This window comes from Hemitrygon akajei, chromosome 13 (genome assembly GCF_048418815.1).
Source record: "Hemitrygon akajei chromosome 13, sHemAka1.3, whole genome shotgun sequence".
NCBI classification, from domain to species: Eukaryota; Metazoa; Chordata; class Chondrichthyes; order Myliobatiformes; family Dasyatidae; genus Hemitrygon; species Hemitrygon akajei.
Genome location: NC_133136.1, coordinates 43,449,373 through 43,461,594, shown reverse-complemented (window position 1 = coordinate 43,461,594; position 12,222 = coordinate 43,449,373). Strand labels below are relative to the sequence as shown.

General features: G+C 38.0%; 1 protein-coding gene across 3 annotated transcripts in view; it reads left to right on the top strand.

Moving 5' to 3' along the window:
* elovl7a (ELOVL fatty acid elongase 7a) overlaps positions 1-11,740 on the top strand; it is a 60,852-nt gene extending 49,112 nt beyond the window's left edge. For all 3 annotated transcript variants that reach the window (XM_073064494.1, XM_073064492.1, XM_073064493.1), the window contains exons 5-8: positions 1,133-1,189; positions 2,900-3,005; positions 6,871-7,007; positions 9,614-11,740. In XM_073064494.1, coding sequence (XP_072920595.1) covers positions 1,133-1,189; positions 2,900-3,005; positions 6,871-7,007; positions 9,614-9,817 — 504 coding nt within the window. In that variant the 3' untranslated portion in view covers positions 9,818-11,740. The remainder of the gene's footprint in view (positions 1-1,132; positions 1,190-2,899; positions 3,006-6,870; positions 7,008-9,613) is intronic.
* Positions 11,741-12,222: the final 482 nt, after the last annotated feature.

The window sequence follows — 12,222 nt, the reverse complement described above, 5'->3', positions numbered from 1 at the left end:
AGGTTAATTTGCAGGTTGAGTCTGTGGTGAGGGAGGCAAATACAATGTTAACATTCATTCTGAGAGGACTAGAATATAAAAGCAAGGATTTAATGTTGAGGTTTTAGAAAGCACCAGTGAGGCCTCACATGGAGTATATAGAGATCAAATTGGGGGCCCCTTATCAAAGAAAGGATGTTCTGACACTGGAGAGGGTTCAAAAAAATTATTGAGATTGAAAGGCTAGTCATGTGAAGAGTGTTTAATGGCTATGAGCCTATATTCACTAGATTTCGGAAGAATGAGGGGTGACCTCATTGAAACCTGTTGAAAGGCCTTGATAGAGTGAATGTGGAGAAGATGTTTCCTATGATGGCAGAGTCTAAGACCAGAGGACACACACAGCCTCAGAATAGTGGGGTGGGGGGGGGGTATCCTTTTAGAATGGAGATGAGGATGAATTTCTTTAGCAAGAGTGAATCTGGAGTTCTTTACCATAGGCAACTGTGGAGGACGAGTCTTTGTATACTTAAGGCAGAGGTTGATGGATTCGTGATTAGGGCATGAAGGGATACAGGGAGAATGCTGGACATTGGGGCTGGGAGAGAAAATTGATCAGCCATGATGATATGATGGAACAAACTCAATGGACCAAATGGCCTATGGCTGTTCTTGTATCTAAAGGTTTAGAGGAGATCTGAGGATTATTTAAGAAATTGTTGAATTCTGGAATACATTGAAGTGGTGCAGGCTGTTACTCTGAAATGATATTTGAATCGCCCAAAGCAGTGAAAGCTACAGACTCGGTGCTGGTATATGGAATTAAAATGGATATGGTTGACATGACCAAGTGACCTGAAGGATTACTTTCCGCACTCTGTGTATTTGGAAAATGCTAACTCCTTTCATGAATGCTCATTTTAATGGGGGAAAATGGACTAAAATTATTAGGAATTTTAAAGTCAGTTCCAAGGCATTTCTGAATCCACAATTATTCCTACTAATGGGACATAACTGCACACAAAATTCCTACAGGGGAACAGCAAATGTGCTTTAATGTATAGATTTTGAAGATGTACCAATTAAACTGCTAAAATAATATAAATTAAGACCTTAATTGAAGTGTTCTAATGTGTCACCATGTTTGTTTTAGATGGCCTGGACCTGCTGGCTTTTTTACATCTCCAAATTAATTGAATTGCTGGACACTGTAAGTACTGAGGAGGCTAGAAATGTACATTAAAATCCCAACATTTATGCTGGGTATTTTTAGCTATTAATCTTGCAGAAATATTTATTACATAAAACCAAACTGCATTTTGGCATGAAGCAATACATAATATTGGTTTCAAGAATTTATTGAAATACAATTTTTAAGCAGAAACACACAAACGTATTTCAAAACTACAGCTTTTTAAGCATGACGACTATCACACTGAATCTTCTGCTATGTCATTCAATTTCATTTTACTGGAGATGAGCGTTCAGTCCAGACCTTGGGTGCTATTTGTATGTGTTAGCACCATCTGCTTGAAAAGGCTATGATTTCCTTCAGCTGCTCCAGCTTCTCCCTATATCCCAAAGCTATGTGGGTTGGTAGGTTAATTGACCACTAAGTTTCCCCTGATGTGTAGATCAGTCATATATTGTAAAATGAGTGGATGGAAATGCGGGAAGAATAAACAAAAATAGAGTTAATATAAGATTATCTTAATAGGTGATTGCTTGTGTGAACGTTGTGGGGCGAAGAGACCATTCCCCATCCCCATTAAATATTACATCAAGACCTAGTCTTGAATTGCAAGACTTGTTCTTCAGTATTCTCAATTTGTGTACCATGGGTCTGCTCCCCAAATGAAATGCTCTTGTAATATCTACACATAGCACAAAAATGGGTCTTTTCAGTTCACATTGTCCATGCTATCTGTCTACGTTAATCCAATTGGACTGCATTAGGCTCATATCAGTCTATTCCTTTCCATCCCAAGTCCCTGCCCAAATGTTTTGAACATTGTGCTTGAAATCAAATAATCCTTTAAGTTTCTAGTTTTCAGGATGGGGTCTAACCTGCATTTTCAAAATGAGGCAGTAGAATATTTTGGAAGCAACTCGCCATTTGTTTCCTTGAAGGAAACTGCACCCTGGGATGGGAAATCCTGAGATGTTAGTTTGTATTTTAAAAGAGAAACCAATCAGGGTTGTCCATCTTTGTTCAAATTAATGTTAACTATAAATGAACAGATGCTAATTGTGTGGATCTTGTGGACTGAACTATAGGTGTATACATCCCTGAAAAATACTGAATTTTTGCCTTTTTAATATAAGATTTGGCACTTGATCAGTTAATTAATTTGAGGGGGTATATAAGCTGCTGCGTTTCATTTGAACAGTTAGTAGATTACTGATCCAAAAACCAGTCAGTGTCATCTGAATCCAGACTTTTTAAAGACAGATACTTTATGGAGTTCAGTGTAATTGAAATTACTCGAGAATGAAATTCAAAGCAACGTTTGAACAGGACTGCATTGAAAGGCTAAGCTGCTAGGCAATAGAAGGATGTAAGGAGACTGAGACACAAGGCATCAAGAAGTAGGTGAAAACAATGAGAATGTAGTTCTGCAAAAGAGAATCAGACTAAACGGTGAAATGGCTCCAAGGCAACTCTGTTTTCTATGTCTATAAGCTAAATGTATTTCATGGTGGAAGTGGTAATCGTTATAATTTCTTGAACCACTTCATTTTAATTATAAAACAGTTCATTCTCTTTGAAGATTAGCATCAAAACAGTTTGTTATTTTGACTTTGAACTTCTGAGCAAAACAGTTGTTTAAGGAAAAATGCCTTGAAAACTTGCAAAAGGGTGTTTTGTGTGGTTGAAAACCTAAAATTGTGAAGGCATTTATCCTGTTTTCCTATACAGGTTTTCTTTGTGCTTCGAAAGAAGAGTGGTCAAGTGACATTTCTTCATGTCTACCACCATACGATCATGTCTTTCACTTGGTGGTTTGGAGTCAAATTTGCTCCAGGTAAAGTTAACTGAACTACTTATTGAGTGGGTTGCTTAGTTTACCAATCAGCAGCGGCAGATAAATTCTTAAAGATTAGATTTTAAATTAGTTACTTCACCGGTTAATCTGTGCATTAGTTTGTGAAATCTTTTGATCATTATCTTGTTAGTAAATGCTGCCTATTGTAATTTTAAGTCAGTGCAAGTACTCTTGATCCAAAACATGCAGGAAAATGCTCTGCAGGTTCATCTTAACCATGAACTTGGGTAATATGGAGATGTACCTAATAAAATGGCCACTGAGTGTACACCTTTACATTAATGGAAATATCTAATCAGCCAATCATGTGGCAGCAACTTGATGTATAAAAGCACATAAGCAATGTCAGACCAAACATCAGAATGGGGAAGAAATATGATCTAAGTGACTTTGTCTGTGGAATGATCATTGGTGCCATATGGGGTGGTTTGAGTATCTCAGACAATGCTGATCTTCTGGAATTTTCACACAACAGCTCTAATGGTGCAAAAAAAAAACACAATCTGGAGAGGCAGTTCTGTGGATAAAATGCCTTGTTAGTGAGAAAGGACAGGAGAATGGCCAGACTGGTTCAAGCTGACAGGAAGGTGACAGTAACACCACGACAGTGGTGAGCACTTGGAGAGATTCTGCTACACACAACACACTGAACATTGAAGTGGATGGGTGATGGAGGTAGAATGCCACACTGGGTTCCACTCTTGCACCTAACGAAGTGGCCACTGAGTATACCTGATTTGTGGAGTGAATTCTGTACTTTGCAAACCTCAAAGCATTATTTTACCAAATATGATCTTCAGTAAAGTCCCACATGGGAACTTGGTCAAGAAGGTTGAGTCGCTCGATATTCAAGATGAAATAGAAAATTGGATTAGAAATGGGGTTGTGGGTCAAGCCAGGGAGTGGTAGTAGATGGCTGCTTCTCTGACTGGAGGCCTGTGACTAGTGGAGTGTCACAGAGAACGGTGCTGGGTCCGTTGTTTTTTGTCATCTATATCATCAATCTGCATGATAATGTAGTTAACTGGATCAGCAGATTTGCTGATGACACCAAGATTGGGGGTGTAGTAGGCAGTGAAGAAGGCTATCATAGCTTGGAGAGGGATCTCTGCATCAAGAGGAACAATGGGCTGAAAATGGTAGATTAGATTTTAATGCGGATAAGTGTGAGGTTTTCCATTTTGGTAGGACCAACCAGGGTAAGTCTTGAACAGTGAATTGTAAGGCACTGGGGAGTGTGGTAGGACAAAAGGGATCTGGGCATACAGATACATAATTCATTGAAGGTGGCTTCACAGATAAGGTCATAAAGAAAGCTTTTGGCACATTGGTCTTCATGAATCAATATATTGAGTACAGGATGTGATGTTGAAGTTGTCTGAGATGTTGGTGAAGCCTAGTTTGGAGTATTATATTCAGTTTTGGTCACATAACTACAGGAAAGATGTCAATAAGGATGAAAGAGTACAGATAAAATTTACAAGGATGTTGTCAGGACTTCAGGACCTGAGTTGTTTGGAAAAATTGAGTAGGTTAGAGATTTATTCCCAAGAACATAAAAGAATGAGGGGAGATTGCATAAAGGTGAACAAAATTATGACAGGTATAGATGGAGTAAATTGAAGCAGGCTTTTTCCATTGAGGTTTGCTGAGACTACAACCAAAGATCATGGGGCAAGGGTGAATGGTGAAATGTTTAAGGGGAATATGAGGGGCAACTTCACTGAGAAGGTGGTGAGAGTAGTGAAAGAGCTGCCAGTGCATGTGAGCTTGATTTCAATGTTTAAGACATTTGGATAGGTACATGAATGGTAGGGGTATGGTCCCGGTACACATTGGGAGTAGATTGTTTCAATGGTTTAGCACAGACTAGATGGGTTGAAGGGCCTGTTTCTGTGCTGTACTTTGTTATGACATTTAATATTTGTGCTGGTTTCCTCCTCTGAGGACCAAATAGTGTAAAGCTGATTCATGGGTACATTCACGTGTCCTTTTTAAAAAGGACTAGACACTTGTTACATGAGAGCATAGTGGATGCAGCATGAATGTGACATATCACAGATTTATTAAACAGGCACAAAATGCTGGTGGAACACAGCAGGCCAGGCAGCATCTATAGGGAGAAGCGCTGTCGACATTTCGGGCCTTCGTCAGGTCTTGGCCCGAAACATCGACAGCGCTTCTCCCTATAGATGCTGCCTGGCCTGCTGTGTTCCACCAGCATTTTGTGTGTGTTGCTTGAATTTCCAGCATCTGCAGATTTCCTTGTGTTTATTAAACAGGCATAACTTTATGAAGGTTTGGAAGTTTAACCGCTGATTGAGGATACTGATTTTAGTATTTTCAGAATTGGTGATCTTGAATTAGGGCAGGAAAGTAGTGCTGAGGCAAAATTCAATCATGATATGAAATGGCAGAGCAGAAATGAGGAGCTGGATGACTTATTACTGTTTCAAGTTATTGTATCTTTCTACAATGGCTATTGGCAAATCCAATTCATACAGTCCTAGCTGAGTTTTGTCTAGAACTTGTAGGTCCTTAGATTTTGATGGCTGTTTTCAAACCTGAACTGATTTTTAACCAGCTGTGTCTGTATTCCAGACAGATTTGTGTTTTGCAGTCCTGCAACTTTTGAGCACAAACTTTAAAGTAAAGATGACTTTATTTGTCATATGTACATCAAAATGTACAGTGTTTTGCATCATTGACCAATATTGTGCAAGAATGTGCTGGGGGCAGCCCGCAGAAGTTTCCTGCTTCCATTGCCAACATAGCATGCCCAAAACTTGCTGACCCTAACCTATGCATCTTGCACCTAGAGTAAACCCATGGAATCACAGAGAAAGTACAAACTCCTTACAGACAGAGGTGGAGATTGAACACCGATCATTGGCATTGTAAAGCATTTGTACTCACTGCTACGCTACCATCGTGCCCCTTCAAGTCCTTTTACAAGTGTCTCCCCTGTAACCAAATGCCTCATGGGGTGTATTTTCATCCTGCAAACAAAAACTTTAAAAAACTACTGCTAGTCCAATACACCACCTTCCCCGTTCTGCTACATTTTCAACCATCTTCCCTTGTAATGGCTTAAAATTGTTAATGTGAATTTATTACTGTATACTTTACATGACAGGACACATGGTAGAATTTGCAGTAGAATTAAAGGTGAAGGCAGTTATATTAGTTTGAATCAGATAAATATCCAGAAATTGGTTGTGTAACTAAATGACATTCATATTTATCAGAAGCTCTGCTATAAGGTGGCACTAAAATATGTAGTGAAGCATGAATTTGCTACATTTAAGTCTTTTCATCTGTCAGAAAGCATTCAGGACTGAGTTCTATTCTAGGCAAAGTTTTGAGTGCAAGGGTTTGTTATTGCCAGCATAATCAAATTAATTGCCACAAATTTAGCTCCCAACTCATTTTAGATTTAATTGTATTTTTAGAGCTCATCTTGCTACACAAGCTATTGCAGTTAATAGTAAAATTTGCCATCTTTATGGTAGACAGATCCTCTGTAGGAAAGTTTAATTATGCATGATGCCGTTAGATGGCGCAAGCCTCCTTTATGTAATTAAGTTCATGAAGGCTATGAATTCAGTAATGCTTGAGTAATAGATTGGATCTACATTGTGAAGTGGATTGGGTAAATGAAGAGAACAAACTCAGCTTTTTGTATGATTTGGCAAAAGATGAAATTATAGATTCTGCATTTTTAAAGTTGTTATACTGCTGGTTTGGATTTGTTTAATCTTGCTTGAGCTTGGTGTATGCATACAGAACCATTTCAATTTCTAAAACTATCTCTTTCTGCTTGTCCAACTCCATCTTACTACAGGTGGTCTAGGAACATTTCATGCTCTTGTAAATTGCATAGTGCATATTTTCATGTATTCATATTATGGTTTATCTGCACTGGGACAATGTTACCAGAAGTATTTATGGTGGAAAAAGTACATGACTGCAGTTCAATTGGTAAGTTAATTTTTGGTCTTGAATGACACTGAAAATGTTGTATTTATTGACTATTGCATCCAGAAAGGATTTGGAGTTAATTATGTTTTAGGGCATTAGTGGGATGGAACATTTTTTAAAATGGGTAATAAATTTTTTTTATTGCTTTGGAATCGTGCAACTTACTCGACTTGTGTCTTTCATCCTGATTACCTTTGGCAGTAATATTTGCTATCTGATAGTTTAATTCATTATACAGTATCTGGTTCTTAATTTTATTAAAGTATTATGCTAACATTGTATAAAACAACCAAAGGTGTATAAACCTGAATGGAACTTTAATTTGAAATGCTTAGATCTGCATAGAAAACGTGACCTTTCTGAAGCATGGCACAGGCTCTTGGTTCATGATGCTTAAACCCATAGAGCACTACAGCACAAACAGGCCATTCAGCCCATCTCATCCATGCCAAACCGTTATTTTGCCTAGTCCCACTGATCTGTGCCTAGACTATATATAACACCCCTCTCATCCATGCATTTATTGAAACTTTTAAGCGGTGCAGTTGAACCCACTTGTGTTGGCAGCTTGTTCCACGCTTGCCACCATTTAAGTGAAGAGGTTTCCCCTCAGGTTCCACTTAAACATTTTGTGTCGATATCCTGCACAATCTAAATCTTCCCTCTTGCGTAGCCAAAACCCTCCATTTTTCTAGCATGTATCTGCCTATGTGAAAATTGTTAAAATGACCCTATTGTACCCCTACCCTTGGCAGTGCATTCCAGGAACCCGCCACTCTGCTTTAAAATAAACCTTCGTCTGACATCTCTCCTAAACTTTCTTCCTCTCACCTTAAATGGTTGTCCTCTGATATTTCTATTGCTAGTTCTCCACCCTTTGTTCTGTTTTTAATCTTTACACCTCATTTCAAGATGTCTCTCCTCCTTTGTCATTCTAAAGGAAGCCCTAGCTGACTGGGGACATGTTCTCTAATCAAAGCAGCATCCTGGCAAATTTTTACTGAACCATCTCAAAAGTTTCCACATCCTCCTTATAATAAGGTAACCAGAACTGAATGCATTACATTGTGTGGTCTATCCAGAGTTTTACAGAGCTACACCATAACCTTGCAGCTCTTGAACTTGAAGGCTAACATGCCAGATGCCACCTTAACCACTCAATTCACAACACCACCAATCTTCATGTCATCTGCAAATTTACTAACCTACCCATCCACTTTCTCATCCAAGTAATTTATTAAGATCACTAAGAGCAAGTGCCCCACAACAGATCCCTGCAGAATGCCACTAGGAAGAGTACATTGTATCTACTATCACCTCTACTTTCTGTGGGCAAGCCAGTTCCAAATCCTTGCAGTCAATTTTCCATGGCTCCCATGCCTCATGACTTGTTGATTGAGCCTACCATCTGATTGGTTCAGCCTACCATGAGCCTATGTGTAAAAGCTTCTACTAAAATCCATATCCACTGTTCCACCTTCAGTTTTATTCCAAAATGTTGACCTGAAATACTTTGGATTAATTGGAATAAAATATTAATAAGCATGTCTTGTTTATTATTAGTATATGCACATTAGGTCTTCACTTTCCCCTAAAGTCTATTTGTCACTTAATAATCTGGACCAGTGCAATTGTTTAACACTAGGACCAGTAAATTGCCTTGCCACTGTTACAACAGGCAGGCAATTGCATGACAAATGGAAAAATTGCTCAGTTCTCTGCTCCAGCAGAATATATTGCCAAATTATTTGGGGGGGGGGGAGGGGAAGAACCTATTTTTTTTCCCCAATACCTTCTTTCCCAAACCATCTTCTCACCTTCCCTTCCCCCTACCAGAAACAGAATTTTGCTGGAGGCCTTGAGAGCAGTCAAAATTAGCATTTGGTGAGGTGTCACTGTTCAGTCTGATCCTTTGCTTTGATTGACAAGTTGGAATTGTTTGCTTTTGGAAGTCTGATTTTTGGTTCTGATCATGTGTAAGACTTGCTGATAAGGTGACAAGGAATGAAGGCATTGCCTTTCTCTGTGATGACCAACCTTAATGCACATCTATGCAGACGTCATTGTTACCATGGAAATGGGGCCTTCTGCTCAGTTTGTCCATGCTGACCAAGGTGCCTCCCTGAGCTGGTCTGGGCCTTTCCTACTCATAAAGCTGGCCATATGTCTTTAAATGTTGTAATTGCACCTGCTTCTATTTCCTTTGGCAGGCTTGATATAGGTACCTATATAGGTACCACCTTCTGCTCCCCTTAATCTTTTCCATCCTGCCTTTAATCTATCTCCTCTAACATTAGACTCCTCCACCCTGGGAATTGACCACCTTGCCTATGCCCATCAGGATAATATACATCACCTGTAAGTTTACCATTCAGCCTCTTCTGCTCCTGGGAGAACAGTGCCAGACTCTCTGGTTATTTTTTAAAATCTCAATATATAGCTTGGTTCTATTTTTTAAAAGTGGACAATCATTAAACTTGTAGATTCAAATGTTGCCTTGGAGCCATCCTTAGTTCTAAAGTTTTATTTAATGGAATTAACATTTTAGGACCAGTTAACTAAAATATAAGCCAACTAAAACTGATGTGTTTTTCTTCTACTTTCAGATCCAGTTTGTGGTCATTACAGTTCATATCGGGCAGTTCTTCTTCTTGAAAAATTGCCAGTACCAATATCCAGTCTTTCTCTATATAATATGGCTATATGGAGTTAGTTTCATGATATTATTTCTGAACTTTTGGTACTACGCATACACACGGGGTCAAAGATTGCCAAAGAACACAATGAACAAATTGAATAAAGAGAAGTAAAACCATTAACTAGCATGAAATTACCATGTACTTGGCTTAAATTGAACACTTATGACAATGTAGAAAGAGGTATGCTTTTAAAAGGAAAAATGGATAATTTGCATCTCTTTTTGTGATTATCAAAGTTGATCCATCTGAACACATGCTACCATGTAGCTGCAAAATTTGTGAAATAAATCAAACCTCTTCAGAATACATATCCTCTTACTAGCTAGCTGTTTTGCTATGTTAAGCATCAATTTGTGTTGTAGGTATCCAGCTTGTAATACTTGTGTGCTTCCTTCATCCTACCTGATTGTTTGTGTTAAATGATGCAAATGAATCTTGTGGGTTGTTGAATTGCACATTTGTCCGGAAACAGAACAGTGGTAGATTATTTTTTTTAAGTCCAGGCAGATTCATTTTAGCAGCAGTGATGAACAACTCGTTTTGCATTTCCTACCTCTGTGTAACCACAATGTAACTTATTTTACAGTATCCTTGTAGTCACAGAAGGATGAAAGGCATTGGAAGGCCAGATTTCTGTAATTGTGCATCTTTGGCTGAGACAGATTAACAGAAGCTGAAAGATAAATCCCTTGCTGGTTTCCAAATTTAGTTTTTTAAAAAAAAGGACATGAATTCAAGTTGGTAAACAACAGTAAGATGATTAACTTTCAGTTTAATTATTCACTAAGCCAGGAATGAATATCATAACTATTGCTTTGGATTTTGTTTTTAGATTTTTGAGGTTAAAATGAGCTTTTCAAATTCTTGGGCAACTTACAAAAAATGTGCAAGGAAAAGGGCAAAAATACTCTTGTGTAAGCTTTCTGATTTTTTAAAAAAATAATCTGTTCTTGTGCCTTTTGATTTTAAAAATAACATTAAGCATCTGGAGAGCACCCTTTTAGAAGTTATTTTTGGGAATGTAGTCCTCAACCAGCTTCATACTGTCTTAGTTGAATGTAATTCTTTCCCTACAAAGAAATGCTTTTTAAAATATTCTTCCCACACCACTATCGCTACACCTCATCAGCTGGGGGGAGAAGAAAATGATCAGTTAACCTTTTTTGTGAAAGGCCAGGGATAGTGTTTAGTGATATTGATGGCAAGTTGAAATTTCTAACTTTGCTTGTTTCTAGACTCATCTTGCTAACAGGCTATTTTAAAGGTGCTTTTTAGTGTGTTTGTAGTGAAATCACATAATGAAGGGATATTAGTTTCACCTTCTAGTACTTAACTGGTTTTGCTGCTTCTACAAGAGGTTAAATCGTGTGGATTCTGTTCATAATTTGGATAAATGTTACAGTGGTAGTCAAAAAAAATTTCTACACTGGAAAATGTTTTCTTCAGCACCATGTTTTGCTAACATTTTTAAAAAGCATGTCACAAATTGTCAATACTTTAATGGATGTTATTATAGTGAACTTAAGTCCAAAGTATAATATTGAATGTACATTTTTTTTGAGTTTTCACAGTAGCTAAATGTGAAACTCTAACAACCAAAGAGCTAGACAGAGTTCTGTTTTAATGGAAGAGTATGGTATCACAATGAGAGCTGTATATTCACAATGCAATGACTGAAATTTGCATGAACTAAACAGTAAGAGGGAAATCATTAGCATTCTAAGGACGTTTGAATTTTGCTCGACTGTTTTTATCAACATTTTCTAAAGTCAAAAGCAGATTTTAAAAAATTGTTTTCAAATATGAAACCATAATGGTGGAACGTCTGATGCAGATGTAAATATTCTGAGGTAAAACAATGATGGGTCCAGAAAGTTGCACCTTGAAGTTTCTCAGATTTATTCTTGGCACATGAGAACCATGTTGTATTCCAAATTTGGCAAGTGTTTCTTGTGAATGAATTATTGTAATTTTATGAATGGTAATACTTGCCATGTCTTAATGTATGTCCAAAAAATAACTTTAAAAATGTGATGGTGTTTTGTCTAATCATTTTGCATTGATCCAACCTTCACTAAACTCATAAGCTTTGAGTTTGCATGCATGCACCATTTGATGTCAGCAACCAGTGCGGGGGAAAAAGTGTAACGTTTGTCAACCGTGAATGTTTTTATATTTCCAATCTACTAATGAAAAACGCACTAATCCAGCCATTACATGGACATTTATGGGTAGATTTAAGTAGTCGTACTTGTACAATGTGGAAACAGCCCTCTGCCTACAGTGTCTGTGATGGTCATTAAAAATATCTACACATGCTCCATTTCTTAACGTTGAAGCGTTTTGGCCACGTCTGAAGTGTTCATTCTAAATGGTTATTTGGATGAACACTTGAAGTATACTGCAGAAGGCCATGGGCCAAATGCCAGGCAATGTGGTAAGTGAGCCTTCCTTTACCAGACCCTCAAGCATTGCAATCAGATTTCAACTGCCCTCAACGTGGGGACAAAAATGTT